Raw genomic sequence first — 23,706 nt, forward strand, 5'->3', positions numbered from 1 at the left:
CATAGCCAGTGTGCTTTATGCAAATGTACCTTCATTTCCCATGATGCTACTGTCAGCCCAAACAGGAAGTTGGAACAGACTTCCTGGACTCGACCTCCGTTGATTTTGTGGGCGCCACCCTCAAGCGTTAAAGATTGCTATTATCATCTCTAATATTTTTATATATAATCTTTTTTTAATTATTATCCTAGTATTTCATATTTTCAAAACATCTTTATTATATATTTATTATCATTTTATTTTTTTTCTCTTAAGATAAATTATACATTAAATAAAGATCATTCAGAAACGATATCCACAAGCATATTATTGCAATAAACCTTTATTGTTTGTGAATTCCCTTTTATGGATTAAGTAATATATATGCACGACTGTTCAAATGTTTGGGGTCACTTAGCTGTTTTCATGAAAAACAAGGACATTTCTAGCTGTAGCATAATTGGAACAGGGTTTTCTATCAATTAGCCTTTTAAACTTAAACTTGGATCAGGGAACGCAATGTGCCATTGGAACACAGGCGTGATGGGAGTGATAAAGGGCCATTGGAACACAGGAGTGATGGGAGTGATAAAGGGACTCTGTACGCCTAGGAAGAGATTCCATTAAAAATCAGCTTTTTCCAGCTACAGTAGTCATTTACAACATTAACCCTGTCTGCGCTGGATTTCTGATACATTTCATGTTATTTTAATGGACATATATATATATATATATATATATCCTTGGTTTTTTATATATATATATATTTGGTAAATATTTAATTCCCTGAAGCTGACCTACCTCAAAAAAAATGATTATCATCTGTAAAATAAGACATAAATCAGACAAAAGAAGGCTTCATCAGAAGAAGTGTGACTTGGCTTGCGGTGCTCTACACTTAACATGCTAGCTGGGTATTTAGAACTGAAGTGGTTTCCACACAATTTAAAAATAGATAGTTTATTAATCTAAACTGCAAGCACATCTAGAAGAAGCTATGAGATTGACATGTCTAGGATTAGTTTAGCCTTGCCTTTTTTCCAGGGGTCATCTCCCTGGTGCTGTGGAGGAATACTGGACGGCATTCAAAAAAACTAATACATAACATTTAATTTAGTGTCTCCAGCAGGGCCAAGCATTTTTTTTCCCCATAATCCTGGATTATTGTTGTGCAGGTTACCAATTCATTCTCGCTTTGTTGCCAAAAATGTTCTCTTGTCTCTTTCTCCTCCTAATGTTTGATGTTCAAACTGTATCCCGGGTTGTCCGAGGAAAAGACTTAATCTGTACGAGACCTTCAATTATACATATCCGCGTTGGTTAATAGCATATACGATCAATTCCTTTTCATGGGTCTGCTACATGAAAGATCACATCTCAACAATGTACCCCATGGAGCCGGCACAAGTTAGTGCAGTGTTACAAAGACGTTTCCTTTGACGGATGATCAAATAAATGTACCTTTGTGTGTTTGTAAGGCTTGGGGCAATTAAACCAAGGGCAAACGTGAAAATAGGACAAAAAAAAAAAGGTTTGGGAATTTGTGATTGGCTGCACTTTTTTCCTGACCTTTTCATCTTTTTTTCCATTCTCGTTTCTCCTTTACAGGCTGTTTTGTTATCTGCTTCAATCAAGCGAGAAGGCGAATCTCCAACATCATCGCCTCACTCAACGGAGGACATCCACCACTCGGATAGATACCAGGTGTGCAGGTTTTAAAAACTCTGAAACAAATTAGAATTAAATCAAGGTCCAAATTACTGCAGAGAGGCCAACAGAAATGTTAAACAGGCGACATAGATGGGTCATTCATCGATGAGCGACACTGGATATTTTTTTTTAGCTACTTTAGTTTATGGAGAAGAGCCCCAGATCCACTTATTGGCTGCCAGATAGCGCTGAGAATCTTGCTGGAGATTTCGACGATCTATAACTGGCATAATGCAAAAAAAAACAAAAAACAATTATCTTTATATCATTATTGCTACCCAGAAGATTGGGATTGAGCACCAACATAATGTATTCCTATAAATTATTCATATAAGGTTTAGATAAGGCGTTGAAATATTTGCATTAACGAAGGGCCAGCCCCAGTTCATACATACATTTGTTATATAGCAGTGCAGTGTCCATGTGTCACAGTGTCCATGTATAATGCATAATAACGTATTCTGGCCTAAGCCGACTAGGTGTAGGGTGGCAGGTCTAAGGGGGTACAAACCCGTATACCACATAACAGGGAACATGTCGCCCTAGGGCGATAGGGCTCCCTGCAATGCCAATGCTCAATGGGCTGGTTCCAATGGAGATCAGTGATCTCCCCTACCGGCCCATTAACACTGTGGACGGCTTTGACTGCACAGGAGGCGGCTCGTGGTGATACCCTGGATGAGGATTAGGGTAGCACCTAAAATATATCACAGTTTAGCAAATAACCCTAAGCCTAGGGGTCAATGTGGGAATGGTCCGTATGTCATTCAGCCTGAATAACCATGCAACAGCCTGAATGACCATGCAACAGCCTGATTGCTAAATTAAGTCATACCAACACACACTGTTATCGCTGATCCCCATAGGATGGCTCCTTGTTATGGGAGTTGAACTCCATTGAAACTGTAAGGCTTATACTTAAAGATTAAGGATGTCCTTGTGGATCCTGCGCCTGTCTGCTCAGAAAACCCGAAAAGCTTTACATTCCGTCATCGTCATCGTCGGGCTGACATTTCTGAGAGTGATTGTGTACCTTGTAGAGTGAAAGCATTCGGCACTTTGGCAGATTGAAGTCATCCTGCCTGCCGAGAGAGGACTAGTAGCTGTGCGCCACTCCACAAAGTCTGTCATTACAGCTGGACTGACATGTTTCTGTCTGAGAGCCATTAGCACAGACAACCAGCGCGATGTTAACTTCTCTGCGGTTGACAACTGCTAAAAATTGCAAAACACTAAAAATAGAAAGGATCCTGGTATTAAAAAAAAACCAAAAACAGTGTGCCCTGAATGCAAAAAAGGGCGGTTTTCATTTATTCACTGAATTTTTTATTAGAAATGTAACCTTGCGTTAATTGCGTTTTAGTAATATAACACAAAAATACTTTGCGGAACTGAGATTGACAAAAATATCGGTTTCTGTCAATCATTATGAGACGTGTTTAGAATGGATTTTATTAGTTGCGTGGCAAGTTTTCTGATCGCAGAGAGTTTGGTAGTAAACAAGAAGATAATATAAATATTTTTTTAATATTTTAATTTAATATAAATTATTTTTCGACGTGTGCCAGTCGATTTATTATCAACACTGACAAGTCACGTTGGATTCCGTAGTTTAAATAGTAGACAGTGACTATACTTAACAAACACAATTTAAAATTAACAATACCATTAACACATTTTAAGACTTATTGGTGCAGAAAGAGAGGAGCCCTGCTCTTGTGAGCTTACACTCAGTTATTGAGTTTAACTATTTTGTCACAGTGTCTTCATTTAATAGATTCTTCAATCTATATACTATTTCCACTGTGTTTTGTTCTAAGTATGTGAACTATTCAACTATACTAGCTTAACACCCAAATAGTTAATAGATGTATAGAATGATATCTATGTTGCTTGCATCGCCTCTAAAAGGTTCTGATATTAATGAGGTCATCCCTTGTAGTTCATAGAGATGATGTCAGTATGCAGAATGCATGCAGTTGGATCTTGGGTTTGAAGAACACATTTTCCTTCATGCTTTTTTTTTTAGTGTAGGACTATGTGATGTGGAAAAATCATGCGTTATGCAAATTTTATAATTATTTTATATATTAGTTTGGCAAATTTTACTCCGCAGTACTATACGCAATGTTCGTTCTCATGTTTCTACCCCTACCATTGTCTCCTGCTTTATGGATAACACAGTGCTGTGCATTCTGTCCTTATAAATAATAATTTAAGAATCCGCGTCTCTTCCCGTCCAGCCCCTTTGGTGTTTTGGAACGAGCTACGGGATTCGGCAGGGCCAGCAATGGCAGACTGTACAGCTGCAGATTCCAAACCCCCTACTCCGTAAGCGGTTCTGGTCGCTTGCCGGTTCAATGGGAGAATGTGTGGCCAATTGCCATAATGCTGTCCCGCTGAATTCCATACTCTCCCCCCCCTCCACGCAATGCATTGCAATGGAGCTGGAGGGGTGGTATGTTTGAATTTAGTCTGTTTTAAAGGATGTATTTAATAGGTTTAGTTTCTTCTGCCCAGAAACTATTAAATGCATCTTTAAATGTGGTTTAAATCAAGCATGGGAGCCAGAGGTATGTGTGACATCACCAGGCTACAGGCTCAGTATTTAGGAAGATGATCCCAACACTTTGTAAAGACCTCTGTCACGGGACACTTCGAAAAAATGCATCATGCGCGGCAGTCATTTTCATGCAACATTTCAAGTATATATTTCCCATAAGCACTCGCTCCCTTAAATCAGGACTCAGAACTGTCAGACTCGACTCAAGTCTGCATGCTAAATCTTGCAAAGCAAATGATATATTTATTAATAATCGCTTGCAGTTACCTCTGACTTCAAATTTTGCAACTTACATACATACATACATATAATACCGTATATATTATATAAAATATATATATAAAGCAGGGAGTCGGGGGTGATTATATAATAATATATATTTTATAATACATATATAAAGCAGGGAGTCGGGGGTGATTATATAATAATATATATTTTATAATATATATATAAAGCAGGGAGTCGGGGGTGATTAGTGGGGAATGTTCGCTTTAATATACTGTATATTCCAATGCAGTTAGTATTGTGATTGTGAAGCTGCAGGGGAAGCTCCGAGTTGTAGTAGGTCTGGTGGTTGCTATGGCAACCATGGGAGCGTCAGCACGCATACGTGCCTACGTGCGTTCGGTCACATGACTTCAGTAAACATGGCGGCTGCTTGCTGAGCTCTGGCTGTAAGGCGGGCATTGGAATCCGCTGCCATCGGCCCTGTGCCCGGTAAACTGGCTTCGTGCCCCCGTCTCTCCTGAGCATGACAGCTGGCAGCGGTTAGTCTGCGGCTCATCTTGCGGCTTTTGCGATCCTGGCTCCCCCGGCGGACCCCGGTTACCATGCAGAGTGAGAGCTGCAGAGAGGAAGTAGGTTTGTTTACATCTGGATGCCCAATGGGGGGAGGTGACCCGGGCCTGCCAAATCCACCGCGATCCTTCCCGTTAACCCCGCGTAATACGGGTTTACAGCCCGCTCTCTGCCCGTCACCCCCGCGTTGATATTTACGTGATGATATTGTAGGGAAATCGCTTAACTATCTTTATTTTTTTTCCTCAGACCTTCCTGAGGGTGAGAGCCAATAGACAAACCAGACTGAATGGTGAGTGCTGATCTTGTGTTTCTGCCATAACCTCCCAAAAATAAAACATCTGTATATTTTATGTACATTCTTAACTATGATCTCTATATAGAGAATACAAAAATATAGAGAGAATAAAAATTACCGGGTAAGGGATCCCTAAATGTCCGGCTGTGAGGAAAGAGGGGTATATGGTAGAATCATTTAAATAGTTAAAGGAGGGGAACATTTAGGTCTTCATCTGAAATTAGAGGGTCAGAGGCGAGGATGGAAGGTAAGGCCATCATGGAGATGGTGGTAGATAAGTGGATCAGCCTCCCAGCAGAAGTGGTAGAGGCTACAAGTGTATGTGGGGGGTTACGCATGCGTGGGATAGGTATATGGCTGCTGAACCTAAGGTAAGACCAACGACTGAATAAGGTAGACTAGATGCGCCGAATGGTTCTTACCGTATATACTGCTAGCCATATTTCAAGCTTCAGTGATTGATTTCAGTATTCACAGGTAACGCTTCAAGCAATCATGTAGAAAAACAAAATCAATTAATATAAACTTGAAAAAGGCTATGCAACTTTTCTCCCGTGTGACACAGAATCATTCTGCCCGTTTAGACTCCCGTTTAGACTCCTTAACATGCCAATCAAGTCACCGAAAATGTTTGCAACCTTTAATGATGTGATCCAGCAGCTTTATGTCCGTCGTTTGTATTTCTGCAAATCTATTTTCAAAATATGCTTCCGATACGGAGAATGGAGTGGCGTAAACTTTCGGGACCTCGGAGGTCTCTTCGGATTAATCATTCCTCCTTAAAGCTATAGGAGAGAAGTTTTATTATGATCACACTAACCACATACACACTGATGGGAGTGATGCAGGGCCATTGGAACACAGGATGAGTCATTTACAACATTAACCCCGTCTGCAATGGCTTTTTTTTCTTCAACACCAAGGACAATAATGTCCTCCAACGGCACACATTGAAAAGCTAGTGGGATGAACAGGGTAGAGACTCCAACCCATTACACATCATTTTCAAATATTATTTTAATGGACAAAAAAAACAACAAGGTCATTTCTAAGTGACCCCAAACTTTTGAATGGCAGTATATATATATATTTTCTATATATTTTATTAAGAGAAGGACATTACCTTGCGCATGTTGCTGCCACGTTAAAGACCAGGGGGATAGGTTGTTGGCCTTTTACCAGCTCTGGAGTTCTTCTCCCAGCCGCATGTTATAAAGCAGGTGGCAGCTGCCGCGACCTGATGTTTAAAGCTTAACAATGTTAAGACCTTCTCCGAAGCAATGTTCACATTACGAGCGCTCCGCTCCGCACCTGGGGGCATAAGGTTTGAATAATGAGACATCAGTGCCACCATTTACTATTAAACAGGCCTTTGTTATTGCCTTTTTCCAGCAGCTGAATCAAATTTCCGTCTCCTACCCTCTTCTTTCACGTTTCCCAGTTTTCCTTCCCCCTTTTTGCTTTGGCCAGCGACTGAATCTTAGTAAGCGGCTGTAATGGCAACAGGGAATCTGTATTCTGCGGAGTCAGTGAGCTAATGAGAAATGATTGCACCTATCGGCGTTAATTAACCACATTGCCGTCTCGTTTGCCCGGTCTTTGAAATCTGTACCCTCCAGCGCTAATTCCAGCCAACCCATTGGCTACGTCCACTTTTGATGTACTTATACAATGTGAAAGGCTGCGTTTTGTGTAGATTATACAAACAGTATAGAGGATCACATTCTTAAAATATAAAATATATACACGCACGCACATACATACATACATACTGGACTAAGTGGATTTCAGAAACCGCTACCTTTTGAAATGCTTTTTACATTCTTCACTTTCGCTACATCGATGCCATGTGAAGAACCTGTAATTACCACCCATTGTCTACTGACTTGGGGCCACCTATCCATATTATTTAGGAGTATCCGGACATCACAGCTTTAACACTTTATATATTGGCACCAAGTAGCGCCAAGGCTTAGCGCAGTATGTTCTATTACAGTCTTAAGGTCAAAAACCATAAATGCTTGTTTTGTATCCCCTTTACAGGGTCAATGTGGCCTAGCAATTGAGTTGATCAACCGTTATTCCTTTGCCGATGTGATAGAAGGGTCTATCTAGCTAATATATGTGGCCGTTCTTTGTAAATATACTAACGTGCATCGCTTGTTTCTCTGTTCCTTCCACATGCAGCGCGGATTGGAAAAATGAAACGAAGGAAGCAAGATGAGGGGCAGGTATGTCCGCTCTGCAGCCGGCCATTGTCTGGATCGGAGGAGGAGATGAGTAGACATGTGGAACTGTGTCTTGCTAAGGTAGAGAAGCAGGGAGGCTCTTCATGCCACCCTCTGTCTTCTGTCACTTCCCTGTCTATCAGCTCTTCTTCTTACTAACCACCACTCTGGCTGCCATTTTTAATGGGATTCTTTTTACATAGATTCTAAACTTTTAATAGTTGCGATTTTGATAGAATAATTCTTTCAATTATTATTGTAAAGGTAGAAGGGTTTACTGAAACCTCTCTCCCGGAACGTCTTCGCTTTCTGACACATTGGTGTCCCTGTATGCGAGTGATTCCATAGCACCTTCTCATTTCACTTTATTCCTTCCCATTTTGCAGAGAGAAAACTGTATGAACGAGGACGATTCTGTCGATATTGAGAATGAACACGGCAATCGGTTTGAGGAATATGAATGGTGTGGCCAGAAAAGAATACGAGCCACGACACTTTTGGAAGGAGGATTCCGTGGTATGTACACTTGCTTTTTGTTCTATGGAATAAGCATTTGGAGAACAAACTTTCTTTTATGTTAATAATCAACTACAACGGTTATCATACTTTACACTGTAAAGCGCATTTCTTAGCCTGTTTAAATTCCCTTACTGTGTTAATGCCTAACTTTTCTACTAGAAGTGTGTTCCCCGTAGAAAAGTTCTTCTCTACCCAACCCTTACACCCCAACTGGGACAAATGGTATCTGATAATGTGTAGAGGACCGGTGTAGAGATATTACAATAACAGTTACCAGATGACCGCATGCCTTCCATATATCAAGGTATCCGGGAGGTATTGGTAAACACTCTTAGAAAGTTCTCCGCAGCTCCGTTTGGAAGACATGGTAGAGCGGTGTGTCAGTCTATTGATCGCACCTCAGCCAGGAGAGCTCCGGGCGCATGACTCTGAACGCGAGCAGCGGTGTGCTTAATGTGATTGAAAGGCAGTTAAAATGGCGGTGACCTTTTCAGGGGGAATTAGATTGCCTGCCAAGAGTGGTTAGAGGGAGTGATAACGCCAGCTTGAGGAAGCTGTCCATTCAGATTCCAGATAGACAGGGAATGTTAGCTAGCAGCAAGTACCCCTCATTAGCTGATAGGGATGGGGGGCCACTGTCCTAATGCAGAGGAGTCTAAAAAAAACCCCAAAAAAACACAGTCCGATATGTGCGCCCCCTTATATTTATCTATAATTCCACAGGAGAGACTGAACTTAGGAACCTTAGCAATTTTAAATCCACCGGTCTTTGGGGGGGGGGTGTTAAAAGGGCCTGTCATCGTCTAAAGCGAAATGCATGTTATGCCCAAATACCGTATTCAGGACTATCTTTTCTTGGGCAGATAGAATTTGTTCAAGGTTATGCTCGTAGACCATAAAAAGCCTAATTTATGGTGACGTTTGAAATCCACCGCGGGTTGCACTTTACTGGAGATCTCGTGTCAAAGCTGATCAGTCCTCGCATACGAAAATGTGAGTTATTAACGGAAGCGAAGGGACAGAAAGCCGCGGCCAGGTTCTGCCACTTATATCCCTAACGCTGGGATTCGCTGTTGGCTTTCTGGTAGTTCAGTGAAATTAAAATGTTTGGGAACACTAGGTTTTCGTTACTGTTTTTATGTTATTATTAAAAAAAAAAAGAGAGCCATAAGATTTAAGGTATTTTATTTAGATTTTCTTTCTTTCTGTTAAACGTGAACGCGCTTTGCGCAGGTTGCCAGCAGACAAACACATATCTGTTTGAATTATACGCACCCGAAACCACGCTTTACATTCATTGATCTCGGTGTCTGGCTCGGTCGTTGTTTATAAAGGCAGACAGGCCCGGGTGGCAGGAAGGCGATTGTTTCCTTAACTGACGTCCTCTTTAACAATTTCTGGACCACCTTCAGAGGTCACCTGTCCATCACCGAGTCCTTTAGAATTAAAGCTGCACAAAGCAGTTTTATTATTCCCGGTCAAGAGAACTGGGTTGGTAACCATGATCGACACCGTAAAACTCCAGATTTATTTTTTTTAAATTGAATGTTAAATGTAATGAATTCTTAAAGAATACATGTTCCTTATTCAAGCAAGTCCCTAAATTATTTTATGTAATATTTTAAGCTGTCCTTTTACTAGGAGGAAGCCTATAAAGGTTTGTGTGTATAAATGTAAAGGGTTTATCCGTACCAATATATACATATATTTATTTTACCAATTTTTTTTGCATGCCGCCCTTTCTCGTTATCCATTTTTCTTTGTTTTGCCCGTTCCCTTGTAAATAAGCCTGGCAGGTTGTTATCCTCCCATCTCTGAACTGATTGGCCGTGCAGCGATGTGACTTTTAATTAAAACTGCGGAAATCTGTATAAAACCTGCCAGCGGTGACAGGGCTCGGAACGTGAGCTTCCAGGGAGCGAATTTCCCCAAGGACTGGCCCAGGGTAATGGAAAACAGGAGCGCGAATCAGGCAAGCGAGGGACTAAGTAAACCCTATTACCAGCCTGACTTCCAAATGAAGCAGGCAGGCCATCTCCTAACTAAGCGGGCTTCCCACCGAACGTCGTCTTCATCTTCATTTACTCCTCTGTTTTGACCGAACCTTTAATGTTTGAAAGAAAATATGTATTACGGAGAGGTCTGAAAGCAAATGTTGACTGAACGCTCTGTAGATATTTAATTATATTTTCCCGAGAAGCCCTCGCGTTACAGATAGTGCCCAATCGTAAGTCCTAAACACCGTATTTTTGATGTTTATTAGTCAGGGTGGTTATGTGAGAGCTGCCATCTTGGGTCCACATAATTCGCAGATTGTATTGAGAATTATTGCAAGGATGTCCACAGTGTCTAGCAATACATACGCGGGAGCGTTCTGCTCAACGGCACGGGTAGAGTCCTGATCTAGCGTCCCATCCTGGGCTGACATCGCAATTCCGATGCGGTGATCACTCAAGGGTCCTGGAAAGTTACTGAACATTGCCCTGAAATACCCTGATGGTCATCGGGAACCTGAAAACACATTTAAAGGGAGGTTTTCAGTGTCGGTTTCATCTCGGATGGGAACGTTGCTCAGAATCCATCGTAAGCGGCCGGGAAGGTTGTTCGGAAGGCGCTCAGGTTTCGAGTGGTTAAGTGTATTTGACATCCGCTTAGTTCCCGTCTCTAATGCGTAATTGTTTTGTCACCTCTTTAGGGAGTATTCCTGCTACCAATAACCTGTCATCCTTCGCGCAGCAACCTCCTTCCCGAACTCCTATTTTGAGGACTGTGACAGAAGCTGCCATAGCGTCAGCCGCCTCTTATTTTTAGGTTTTTAATCTATCAACCCGCTGCTTTGTGTTTCCCTAAAATTAACCCCCCCAACAAAAAAAAAACAGCAATTCAGCATTAAAAAATGGTAGATCTCCTACCAGCTCATGTTAAAACAGTTTCAACGTTTTTTAAGAATTTTTTTTTATAAAAGATTGAAAATTTTGGGGCCTCTTTCTTTTTTTTCTTTTTTTTTTTTTCACCTTTTGAATCAAAAGGAATTGATTGAATTTTTTTTTTTTTTTTTTACCTAAATTACTATGTTCTCATTGACTGCTTTTCACCAGCAGTAGAACAATTTTCGTTTTACAAACCATTTCAGGGAGGGAAAAAGTGCATGCTGGGAAATTGTTATAAACACAATCATTCTGGTAAACTACGTGCTACTGTGTAATAAAAACGTTTGCCAACTCATCATTTAAAATGGATCGGTTATCTACGCTATTAAATAATGTAAACTTTTTCTTCATTTAAAAAAAAATATATATATATTTTCGCTATTGGACGGTTCTGTCCAAAATTATAGATCTAGAATATTGTGGGCAAAAAAAAAAAAAAAAAACCCCAACAAATTCAGGTGGGAAAAATAAAATTGTAAGAAAAAAAGTTTCACGCTCGCTTTTGTTTCCTGCTCTTTCGGTCGTAAAGCTCGCTGCAGGTGTACGAGAGCCGCTGCACGCGGCCACCTGCCAGCTCTGCTTTCTGAATCAATCTACTGATTAATTGATTGCATTAACAGTGAATTTTGTTCTACCGACAGGGTCATAAAAAAAATCTAGTTTGGGGTTAGAGAGCCATGTTTCCCCCCCTTAATGAAATTTAGCATTTCAACACTTGAATGTTTTCTCTCTGCTCTTTTTAGAAACCAGAAAGCTCTCTACTTGCTGTTAATTATTTAAGGGAGGCGGGGGGCCCTCGCGTGCGCTCTGGGTTCGGGGGCTTCGAGTATGGCTTCCAGCTGTTCGCAAGTCTTTGTCGTCGGGAGTGTAGAGCGATTTTTCCCTCTGCTCCTAAACTTGGTTTTGATTACCCGACTTGCTAAATATCTGTGATCCCCCTGTTGTCAGGACTCTCTTTATTGGGACGGAATTGTGGAGCGCCTGTCTGTAAATCAAACATCGACTTACCTACGTTACCTTCTTAAATCATCCTAACGGTTAAGTAAGGCACCACGGCAATCCCTGCAACTAGTAGGAGGGTACGTTTCAGATTGTGAAGCCTCCGTAAAGCAACGCTGGAGGAAAGAAGGATATGATAGAAACCTTTTAAATACATAAAGGGATTTAACAAAGTTTAGGAGAGAAGTAATCCAAAAAGAGGCCATAATCTAAAACTAGAGAGTCCGAGCCTTTTTACTATACTGAGGAGGTGGTAGATAAGTGGCACAGCCCCCCAGCAGACATGGCCACTCTCTTGAGGCGTCTCAAGGTGATCTTTGTTTGATGGTAGGGATCGCCTCCCGGTCTGTCAGTGGTGCCACTCAGTACCGGTAGCTGAATTGCTTATCCTGGCTGAGAGTCATGGGAAGATGAAGTAACGTTGTTTCCTCTCAGCCGCAGCGACTGTTAACAGGCTACAGGTGACAATGTTCACAGTTGTTGCTGTGCACCGGTGTTAGGGGGTCTTATGTCTAATAGGGTCGCTTTCAGATGTTTATAGGGTCATGGTTGCTATTGGCTCCTCTTGTCAGAGAAAATAGAGACCGCTACTTCTCCGGGACGTGGAGTCCCTCGTGAGACTCCCGCCGTGTGGGTAGGTGATGGTTTCTGCCGGGTCAACAAGCCGGTGCGACCCTCCATGTAGGAGGCCACTAAGAGCCGGGCTCAGAATCCGTTATTCTTAATATCTGCACAAATTGTGAGAGTTGGAGACGGATTCTGAGCGGAGGGTTTTCAGACGTCAAATATTTGAACAGCTGCTTCCACGTTTTCTCTGGCTTATACACAGAGATGACAGCAGAAGATCGGGGGCATGAGAGGCAGGTCATCCTCCGCAGGGACGCGCTTTAAAACTGTCACTAAACGCGTGACTCTGACATTGCTCCGAATGACGGCTCCTTCACCTTGACTTCCAGGAGCTGCGCTTTGATGGCACCGAAGGAAACTTGTGTGATTTCTCGTTAATCAGTTGCGACTCGTTAATCGCGCTCGAAGATGCAGCGGCACATTATCTGTTGGTGTTCTGAAAAATAACTCATTTGTGTCTTCGTACTTTGCGCTTGTGATCAACAGTAAAAGAACATTTTCATTTCGAGACACGGTATTGACGAATGTCTCAACTTTTCGGTTGAGGACGTTTGGTGGCCACCACTGTATTAGAATACATCCTTCGGAGTAAGATGCAAAACTTAAGCCATAAAGATACCGACTGGGGAACCTCTGATCCCCTTGTTTTCAGAGCCATTGGTGATAAATATTGCTTTATTATATATACTGGTATCTAAATATTATGGACAAATGTATTAGGACAACTGACCATCTGGGACTTTGATGACATCACATTCTAAATACATAGAGATTAATATGTAGTTGGTCCCCCTGCCTGAATAAAATTAGTAGCTGTCTGATGAGAGAACATTTCTTGTTGAGTAGGCCTTTCCTTTTGAGAACCCATTTAGCACCGTAGTCTGCCATTGAAAGCTTTACTAATGCCATTTCTTTTCTGTTCTGCGCAGGTTCTGGATTTATTATGTGTAGCAGCAAAGAAAATCACGATAGTGACGCCGACCTCGATGTGGATGGAGATGACACTCTAGAGTATGGCAAGGCGCAGTATCCTTTTACCGAATGTTGGAGAGCTGGCTGCTGTTTTAGAGTAGTTGATATAACTTTTTTTAACACAATTCTTGGTAATACAAGCTGGTCGTGTTTTACAGACTACAGATCTTAGCTCCTATGGTACATGGGGCTGGAAAATCAATCGTTAGTTTTGGAGATACCAAGGATATTAGGGGACAGCCTTGCAAATGCAGGCATATCCTTCGGCTCGTTCTCCTTGATTCTCCATGATGGAGGAACCACTTTAATGCAGAGGATAAAGCAAGAGGTTGTCATGCTGTACACCGTGTTAGTCTAGTAAACCGTTTTCCTTAAGAGTCCGTTACTTAGATATACGGAAGCAGACGTTATCCCGTGCACCGGTGAGGAGCCTGGAGAAGCCAAAGAGAGAGAAGCCCTGAGAGGAGCCGTGTTAAAGTAAGCAATGTTCTTTTCAAGCCACGAAGGCCGAATTTGTTTGTTCCAAGTTGAAATGAAACACAAAGTCGGAACAATGAGAACAGGGAATGCGATGGGAATGAGCATGAATTGGTCTCTGTGCGGGTTTTCATGGAACCCGCACAGAGACGGTAGACACTGCCTGGGCGGTCTGTGTGGTCGGAGGTAGAGTGCTCACAGCGCGCACCTCCACCCGCTAACAACTATCGATAATATTTCCTACAGATTGAAAAAAATAAAACAATTTTATATACACGCACATAAGCTTATATATAACGAATATATTTATTTTGGGAACAATAAGAGGGTAATACTGTTTTTGTTTTGTATTTCAAGTGTGCTTTTTTTCCACCCCTCTCTTAATGCAGCGGTGGGACACCGAGCACCCGGATAACAACAGAATTCTCCAAATGGGCCAGCGACGGTGAGTGTTTGCACAGACACATTTACTTCTTGTGCAACGTTTTCGATGAGTTTGCAAATACTTTAAAGGTGTTATGTGGAGAATATAATTTTTTTTAAAAATCACTTTTGCTTTTTCTAGAAATGCCCTCAACAAGTAATGGGGAGAGTAGTAAGCAGGACGCAGCCATGCAGAAAACGTGCAAGAACAGTGACATTGAAAAGTAAGAGTCGGATTTACGATAGTTTTCCACAAAGTGCTCTTGTGGGCTTCTATGTGTGTGTTTTATGAATGCTTTTATGTATATTGATCGGTGAATCTGAGAGATGCTGTAAGTCCGGTCCGTGCGGCTCCCAGTGATCAGATCACGCATCAGTTGGCGACCACAAGACTTGGCTGTCGACGTCTGTAGCGTGTGTATGAAGTTATGACACTCACTGCTGGGGCTGCCATCGGCTGGGCGCTGTAGTGATGAAGAAGTTGATTTTTATTTCTGTACCGTACCCTGCGGCACCAAAAGCAACCCTGAGGCTCCGCACAACATTCCCGTACCACGAGCCACGCTAACCCCTCTAAAGTAAAACGCTTGAAGCGCTTATTTAATTAGCACAATGATTGCAGGAGACGTTTTCAGTCCGGCATGCAGTCTGTTTGTGAATTTGGTTTCTTTAGTGCTCATTAGTGCAGTTGTGGCCACCTCCGAGCCGTTGTAATGAATCTCTGCTCTGTTCGCAATCTGAACTGGAGACTGCGGTAACGTTCCAACAACTTCTAGACCCAAAGTATTTTCCCTTTCACAAACATTCTTAAAAAATGGGTGAAATACTGGGTATTTACATTTTAACTACCTAAGTCCTCTCTTTTTGAAAATGGCTTTAAACATACCGCCTGCAGCGTTTCTTACAATCCATACGTTTAGAGGGTCCGACAAAACTAGAACTGACTAAGACGAGCCGAAACATTAGATAGAGGTCCTACAAGAGATCCCCTTCCTCCTTAACGTGTATGGCTGGTAGTGCCTAGCATCTAGAATCCGTTCTCTTCTCTATTACCATTGTGGACCGTTTGAGTGCTGTACCCCAAAAACAGTAGTCGAGGGTCATAGCTGCTCTGCATTCTGAGTGTGGAGACGCTGGTATAAGCGTCTATTCCTAGCCATGCAGGCGGCGCCACGTGTTTTCTTCCAATATATAGTTTTGCCATCGCTCACAGCCGAGGAAGACTTTCCAAAAGCGCGTCCTTCCATCCCACAGGAGACTCTTCTTACTATCAGAGCTTCCCTTAGAAGACTGGATTTCACCGTAATAAATAGTCGTCGCCGCGGGTTTAATGCCTGCCTGGATCTTTTGCCCCAGGTGTATCTGCGCAAGTTTGTCTGTTAAATGAATTAATAACTAGGCTCAGACCTTGTGTGTATTCAAAAGCAGAGGCGGTGGGGGGGTAACGAAGAAGAGTTATTCGGGAGGGCGATGTGTACCATCTGCCTGCGCTGCCGCACTGAGCCTTGATATGTGGCGACCTGGCTCGGCGGGCTAAATTGATTCATCTTGAGTTTCTGTTTCTTAATCTGGAGCTAAATTGGTTTCATTTTTCTCGCCTCCTTGTGACGCTGGCAGAAGGCAGTGAATCTGTAGGCCAGACCTGGAGCGGCTTCATTTTTCATAACTTTAGTGTCCCATTCTTTGAAATCCCTGGGATATCGATCCGCTTCGGCGCTGAACTACACGATTAGCATTTACCAAAACAAATGTGTTTAGTAAGCCTCGCTTTATCACCAATGTCACAAGCGCGCTACACTACAAACCATCATCAGGATAAATAATACGGCATCTCGCTGCTAACTTAATAAGTGCACCCCGAAAAAAAATGCGCCTGATAGTGTGGAGCGTTGGGTTACAATCGACCCTTTGCTAGGATTTCTTTCCTGAAGCACGCAGCCGGACTTATTCTTGCCCTGGGGCTCTTTTAGTGATGTATCCTTGCCCTAGAACATTCCCTCTATCGTTAGTTTGATTATCAAATTATTAAAGAAATAAAATTCCCTTGTGAAATTGCGTATTTAGTTCCCAAAGTGTCCACGTCTCTTAATTGTTTAGACAAAGTGGACCTGAGAACGAAGAAACCTCTTTTCATATAAACATGAAGTGGAAATAGGTGTTTAGATCTTGAAATTCATCATTTAGCTCTTTTTCCCCGTTGTCTGCCGCCGCTTGCTTTGTTTTGGTCGTTCTCCCTGTTGAGATGGTCCTTCCTCTGAGATTATGGGGGCAGAATATTAATTCAGAGCGTTGCTGTCCAATTTTGCTTCGTGCCAGCAGACTAGATTACAGGCCAAGGAATGTGCGCGGGGTGACCGTCCCGCCGGGTCACCTCCCATTCGTTTTCCTCAATTTTGCGTTGTCATAAATTCATTCCAGCCCGTGGCGGTCAGATCGCTTTATCTCCGTCAGGGCAGGGAGCCTTCTGCCCCGCATGATGTATGACACGAGCGCATCTTCACCGGCCTCTCCATGAATCACTCCAGCTGTTCGGTGTCAGCATGAAAGCAAACAGGACACGGGCTGCTTAAGTGTCGAGTAGGATAGGAAGAGACATGACGTTCGAATGTTTATTTAATAATTCTCTAATATTTCCAGCCCCGGTGCGGCTGGACCTCCCGAAGTGGGGAGCGGCGGGGGGGTGCCGAGCGAGGTGGGTGGAACTGGAGACTCTAATCTCCGGCGGTGGGTCATCAATCAGAACGACAAGATCATTAATCAGATGGAATGGAGAGAAGAAAAAAACCCGGGGATGCTGAGAGAAGAAGTCTTCATGGATTACAGCCGCTGTCTCGTGCGGAGGATAGAATGTGCGTGCGTGTGATTGTTTCTCATTCTGAACGTGTATGGATGGATTTAACCGCTTCAAACATATATATTGTGTAAATAGGTATAGGATTATTGATGCAATTCAGCAAATCAGAATATATTACAGCAATTTAGGGTATCAATGTATAGAGCTTAATGTGACTTCTAATAGGTAAAGATAATACTGAAATGGCTTTAATATTAATGGGGGGGAAATAAAATGAGACCATTTATTTATATATATATATATATATATATATTTATATATATAATGGGCTCTGTCCAGTAAATTGGCCTACATCCACCACAGATTGCAGGGATTGCTGTGCTTTGTATATCCAGTTGTTACACGCTACCTACACAGTCAAGAAGTTTGTTAAATTCAACTTATGTTGGTTGCATTGACTTTAAACAAACTTATGGGAGTTTGAATGAACTTTAAATAGTGGATGCTTTTCACGTGTTTTCCCGCTTGAGAATCTGATAGCTGTGAAGTTGCCATGGTAACGTCACATGCATTATCGGGTTATCATCTTGTTCTTGTGAAGCGACAGACCCTTCCTTCCCTGTCTGTCTCACTCATAAGTTGTTTCTATACAGTATGCGGGGCCACATCTGCCTTTCTTGCAGAAGAAGCTCTGAGGTTGGCCCTTGATGAGACACAACAAAGTAATTGAGTCAGAATGTCCAACTAACCTTCAGCTTCCATGTTTAGTGAATACACCTCAGTCTTCACTGGTGACATTTGAGGTTTTATAGAGGTGACCAAGAAAGCTGCGGCTATTCTGCCCCAAGGTTCGGGGTAACTTCACCCGTCCCGCACCCCTCCCTCGTTCTTCTCGATGGATAAATACCCTCTGTTTTTAGATACGCCACCTTTTCACCTCTCGGGAAGTCCAGCCTTGCACAGGGGAGGCTTGTGAGTTTTCCGACAGATTGCACTCACACTCTTGTTTTGGCTCCCTAAAATTCCAGCCGCGTCTGCCAAACCTGTCATCGTGCCTGAAAACCCTGGAGTAAGTTTGGGTTGGGCTCATAAAAATTTCAGTCGGCAGCGAGCCGTTTTCTGTAGTGTTGAAAGTTGAAGTTATTGCCAGACTTAACACCAAAATCCCTATTCAGTTAAAGCCTCGCGAATAACTGATATTCCTAAAATGTGCGTGCGGAGGGGCGGTCTAACCCCTCATCGGTGTGTTTTGATTGGACGGCTGTTTACGTAAAATGTATTTGTTTAGTTTGATAATATTCATGCGGGTTTGATTGGAAAATGTTTACTGGGTCGGAGTCTCTATCCTGCTCTGTGTGCTGTTGGAAGACATTAGTGTTATAACCTACACTACCATTCAAAAGTTTGGGGTCACAATGACTATTGTAGCTGGAAACAGCTGATTTTTAATGGAAAATATCCATAGGCATACTGAGGCCCTTCATCACTCCCATCACTCCTGTGTTCCAATGGCAGGTTGCATTCACTAATCCCAAGTTTACACTTCAAAGGCTAATTGACTGTTAGAAAACCCTTTTGCGTTTATGTTACAGCTAGAAATTTCTACTTGAAAACAGCTCAGTGACCCCAAACTTTTGAATGTAAGTGTGTATACTTTTTGTATCGGCGGTACAGGAATTGGCAACACTTTAAGTGATAAAAATATAAAATGTACTGGTTAACAATATGCAGAGGGTCTGGCATTCTGTTGGGGGGTTGAGGGTAATGGAGAAACTAAGGTTATTACTCGAACAAAAGGATGGTTTGATTGTAGCAAAAGGTTAAAGGGAGAAGCCGCTGACCACGTCTGGGAATAAATTGGAACCAAGGTAACAAATTGTCTCTTTGTGGAGTGCAGGTTAGATGGAGTATTAAAGGGGTTACGTTAAAGTGGGTTTTTTGTACAGATTAGTTTTTGAAGGTGGAGAAGATTAAATGAATTAGGAATCCCATTGGATGGATGCGAGGAGAAGTCCTAGAGACGTGCGTGGAGGCCATGATGCTACATCGGATACAGATCCGTAGAGGATCACCATTTACTTAACTTGGGTCCGGCTATTATCTGGAAGCCTTTGCTGAAGCAAATATCAAGTTTGGTGAGGGGGGGCAAGTTGACCGTTGTGTGAACGTTGTTATAGAAGGCTTTGGGGTCTTTATAAAATAACAGACATTCTATACACTTGTCGATGATGCATCTCAAAGTCTCCCAGGTCCAGGGAACTCTATTCCTAATCGCCTTGCCTGTTTTAGTTAAAATTGTGGTTGGTAGCATAATTTTTGTTGTGTATGGGCTTTTTTTCTACTGTACTTACAAATTCAAGTATTTTGTTGAGAAATCACAATCGAGATAATCAATCACAATCAGAGATAATTTAATTAACAAAATTACTTGCGGCCGTCCACAGGGACAGTGGTTCTAGAATTGCTCAATTTAAAATCTGAAGGACCAAGATGTGGAATTGGGCAAACTTGTGACAAATGACTGTTTTTTTTTGTTGGGGGCAGGCTTGTGGGTACCTTTTGCTTATAAGGGTCAATTGAGTAATGAAGCCGTGCGCCTGGCATGCTGTGATTTACATACGATGAATACATATGTTAATAGACATACGGTTAGAATGTTACTAAAAGCCTGTGTGTAAAATGTATTGTATGTCATTATTTTACATTTATCCTACATTCTTATTTACATTTTCTCTGACCTGCCCATATATATATATATATATATATATATATATATATATATATATATATATATATATATATATATATATATATATATATACACATAAAAAAATGTTTATAGAAAATATAAATATATATAATAGAAAATAATATATATATATATATATATATAATAGAAATTATATAAATGTGTATGTAGATATATATATATATATATATTATATATTATAGAAATAACATATATATATATATATTTATATTAAATGCCCCAGCAGGTGCTGCTTTCCCCATTTGTTACAATCAGAGGCGGCCCTGGGCGTGGGATTTTATCCTAGTTTTCAGGCAGCAGGGGGTTAGAGAAAGCGACGGTGTAAAGCGTTTTTTCCTGTCCAGGGGTCCCGGCTGCGCTTTTGATTAGCGGCAGATGAAAGCCGGGAGAGGAACCTTGTTCCCCCTCATCCGAGGAATCCTCCCCTCCCAGGCTTCTCTGCTCTTGTTAATAAATGTATATTTAACAATGTCTGAGAGCGTATGAAGTGATAATAACTAAATCAATACTTCTGCCATTGATTTGCCCAGACTCCCTGCAGCGTGACGCAGCGAGCTGAGCCTTAATTTTCCGGCTAACTAGCACCCTGATCTACGGCCCGGCCATTGATTACTCCTTGCATCGGGCCGGCTCCGAGCTTCGTCCCCCCCGCGTCCATTTTGTTCCTTTTTAATTCATTCTTCCATTTGTAGACATTGACATTTAACTTATTTAAAGGGGGATTTTATGTATTTTAATAAATAATAAAAAAATAAAATGTATTTTCCTTAAAGGTGCAGATTATTCTACAGTTAAAACCAAATGAAATACAAGGAAATATTTATTTTGCCGCACATTGTGTCGCTCACCTACTGGTTTCACGGCCCAATTAAGGAAGAATTTTTTTCTGTGAACGTACGAATTCCGCTTGCAGTCCGCTGGCACATGAAACATATTTCCAGCAATGAATGGAATACATAAACTGTTATCCCATATGGTCCGCTATGATTGGTTAACCCTTTTGATACCAGGCTTGTTACCTTGTATAGTGTATGTGTGACTGGTTTCCTATGCGTTTAATATTTAACCAGAATTACTTGTGGGCAGGAAAACATATAGCAGATGACTAGTGCAAATTAAAAATGTTCATAAGCTGTCGTATTTTTATACTTGGTTGAACCCTTTTGTTAATATTACTTTTCTTTTTCCTCCCCAGGATCACAGAAGAGTCTGCAGTGACGACGTTCGAAGCACTAAAAGCGCGTATCCGTGAATTAGAAAGACAGCTGTCCCGAGGGGACCGCTACAAATGCCTCATTTGCATGGTGAGTAGCGACGCGGCCCAAGCGATCGATCCAGAAATGTCTGGATACCTTCTAGTAAGCGTGGCAGTGACCATAACAAACATGTCCTTGCCTGAGGAAGATTCATCCCAATCACGGGCACCGTCCCGATTACCCCCAATCATCATCATTATGTCTGCATGAGGCTTTATGAGGGAACAGTCTGCCAATGCAGATGGAGTCCAAGGACCATGTAACTCCCCAGCTTGACTGACCAGTAGAATTTCGGTGCAGTCCTCCCTAAGGCATCATGGGCCAGAAAGGAAAACATGCATTAAATGCATGCTATTCTTTTACTGGGTGCCACGGCTGCAATTGTAAATCTGAATGATTTTAAAGCAGAATATTAAATAATTACTTAAGTGATGTTCATGTTAGTTGACTGTACCCTTTAAATATTGAAGGCCTGCTTTTTGGTGTTTGACCCAGCATAAATTGGGGGGGGGGGGGTTAGGTGCTGAGGTGTCCTTTTTTTTTTTTTTTTTTTTTTTATCCTGCTTGCTGGTGGGAGACGTCGCGGAAATCATGAGTTCCGATACTCAGTCCTAAAAACCATATTGTGTTTGCGGCTGAGGTCTACGCCATCATTGACAGTCTGGACGACGAGGATTAATCCCCAATCCTCGCTCTCCTGATCTCCCAGCCCCTGGACATAGGTCATAATAACCCCCCCTATTCTCAGGCATTCCTGCTCCAAAGCCCCTATTTCTGCGCCTTTATGTATGATGTGATTACTGTCCCTTCTCTGTATTTTGCGTAACCTTTGCTTTTGGCCGTACTGCTAGTTTTTGGCGGTATACAGATGCTTTCTCTGTTAAACCTCTGATGTTGGTGTTCTGCGCTGCGTCGCGGTTTTACCGAGTATGTAATGTATGCTCAGTTCTTGAATAAACTCCGAATTGCTACGATGAGGGTCCTGGTTCCTATTTATGCAATTAATTTGTTCTTTTCTCCTTGCCAGGATTCGTACACAATGCCCCTGACGTCCATTCAGTGCTGGCACGTGCACTGCGAGGAATGCTGGCTACGCACTCTGGTAAGCCTGGGGGCTGTTCAGCAGCTGGCCGCGGCGTGAGGGGGGCATGTAACAAGACCCAATTATTGAACTTTTTATTTTTTTTAAGAGCTCTTCCATTCCTGGGGGCAGACGGCGTCGCCTTTCTGATATTTGGAATTGTGTTCTGTTGACTGGGTCATTACCTTCAGTAGTGCGGTCGCATACCTCCTCCGTCTGGTCACCCTTCAGCCCGCAGTAGTGGGTGGGCAGTTGTTGTTTCTTCTGTCCCCATCTCCTGTTCTTGGTCAACGTGTCACAGACGCATGGTTTTAATTGGGAGACCCACTAAAGGCCATTTGGAGGAGATGCATTTGATGTAAATTGGAACCCTTACTGAGTTATAGACAACATGCGGTGACCGCGGTAGGCGGTGGCTCCCAACAAACCTGTGATCTTGTTTTCAAAAATTGCCCATTCTGCCCTATCACCAACCTATTCCTGCCCTGGGGAGGACATTGGTATGGGATCCTGCCAGAATTTTACTCGTGTTTTTATTTTTGAATTAGAATAAAAATCCAAACACCTACCATAATTTGGTAAAGATGCCTCTCGTTAACGTGAGAAACATCCCAAAAGGTGCATTCACAAACAAAATGGCGTTTACGGGTTTACTGTAGGTCTTAGCTGATGGGAGACACGTTCACACATTAAGGAACTTGGAAACTATTAATAAGCATCATCCCATCATGTGTTCCGCGAAGCGTCCCCACCCTTCCCTTGCCCCGCAATTTATTAAACGGGGTTTTTTTGTAAAAACTTTTGCAGCGTTCCCTTTTTAAAGTCTTCCCTGCCCGAAATAGCTTGTTACTAATGTAACCATTAAAATGTAGCCTGAAGACAGCAATAAAAGTCTTGGAACGCCTTGGCGCTTTTGCGTCTTGATCAAAGTCGAAGTGTATAATCTCGTTAAGTCTGCCCTTTAGTCCCTTCCACCAACTCCCCGACTTTAAATTGTACTTCTTCCCATAAACCATTCCCCGCTTCATCCTTCTTACGGACATAATTGTTTACTTTCTCTCAACCCACCGGATTATTTACACCTAAAATACCCCAGCGTGGATCCTACTGAGATGTAGAAGCATGGCTGTTACCTATAGGGAGGAGATGGTGCGAGTAGCTTGTGCTGGGACTGCGAGGCACACGCATTATATATATATATATATATATATATATTATAATAGAATATACCCTTGCATGAATTGTTCTGATCTAGAGCACAAAGGGATTAGGGTTTTTGTTG

At 42.1% G+C, this 23,706-nt stretch overlaps 1 protein-coding gene across 3 annotated transcripts in view; it reads left to right on the forward strand.

Annotated features, from left to right (window-relative positions):
- RNF220 (ring finger protein 220) overlaps positions 1 to 23,706 on the forward strand; it is a 117,959-nt gene that overhangs the window by 93,450 nt on the left and 803 nt on the right. The window contains exons 6-15 of one of the 3 annotated variants that reach the window (XM_053468593.1): positions 1,588 to 1,683; positions 5,300 to 5,342; positions 7,536 to 7,579; positions 7,963 to 8,092; positions 13,581 to 13,677; positions 14,014 to 14,100; positions 14,490 to 14,545; positions 14,666 to 14,747; positions 21,283 to 21,391; positions 22,371 to 22,445. In XM_053468593.1, coding sequence (XP_053324568.1) covers positions 1,588 to 1,683; positions 5,300 to 5,342; positions 7,536 to 7,579; positions 7,963 to 8,092; positions 13,581 to 13,677; positions 14,014 to 14,100; positions 14,490 to 14,545; positions 14,666 to 14,747; positions 21,283 to 21,391; positions 22,371 to 22,445 — 819 coding nt within the window. Of the gene's footprint in view, positions 1 to 1,587; positions 1,684 to 4,878; positions 5,110 to 5,299; positions 5,343 to 7,535; positions 7,658 to 7,962; positions 8,093 to 13,580; positions 13,678 to 14,013; positions 14,101 to 14,489; positions 14,546 to 14,665; positions 14,748 to 21,282; positions 21,392 to 22,370; positions 22,446 to 23,706 lie in introns of those variants that run through there. The other 2 variants (XM_053468592.1, XM_053468594.1) reach the window with 2 other exon arrangements.

This window comes from Spea bombifrons, chromosome 6 (genome assembly GCF_027358695.1).
Source record: "Spea bombifrons isolate aSpeBom1 chromosome 6, aSpeBom1.2.pri, whole genome shotgun sequence".
Lineage (NCBI taxonomy): Eukaryota > Metazoa > Chordata > Amphibia > Anura > Pelobatidae > Spea > Spea bombifrons.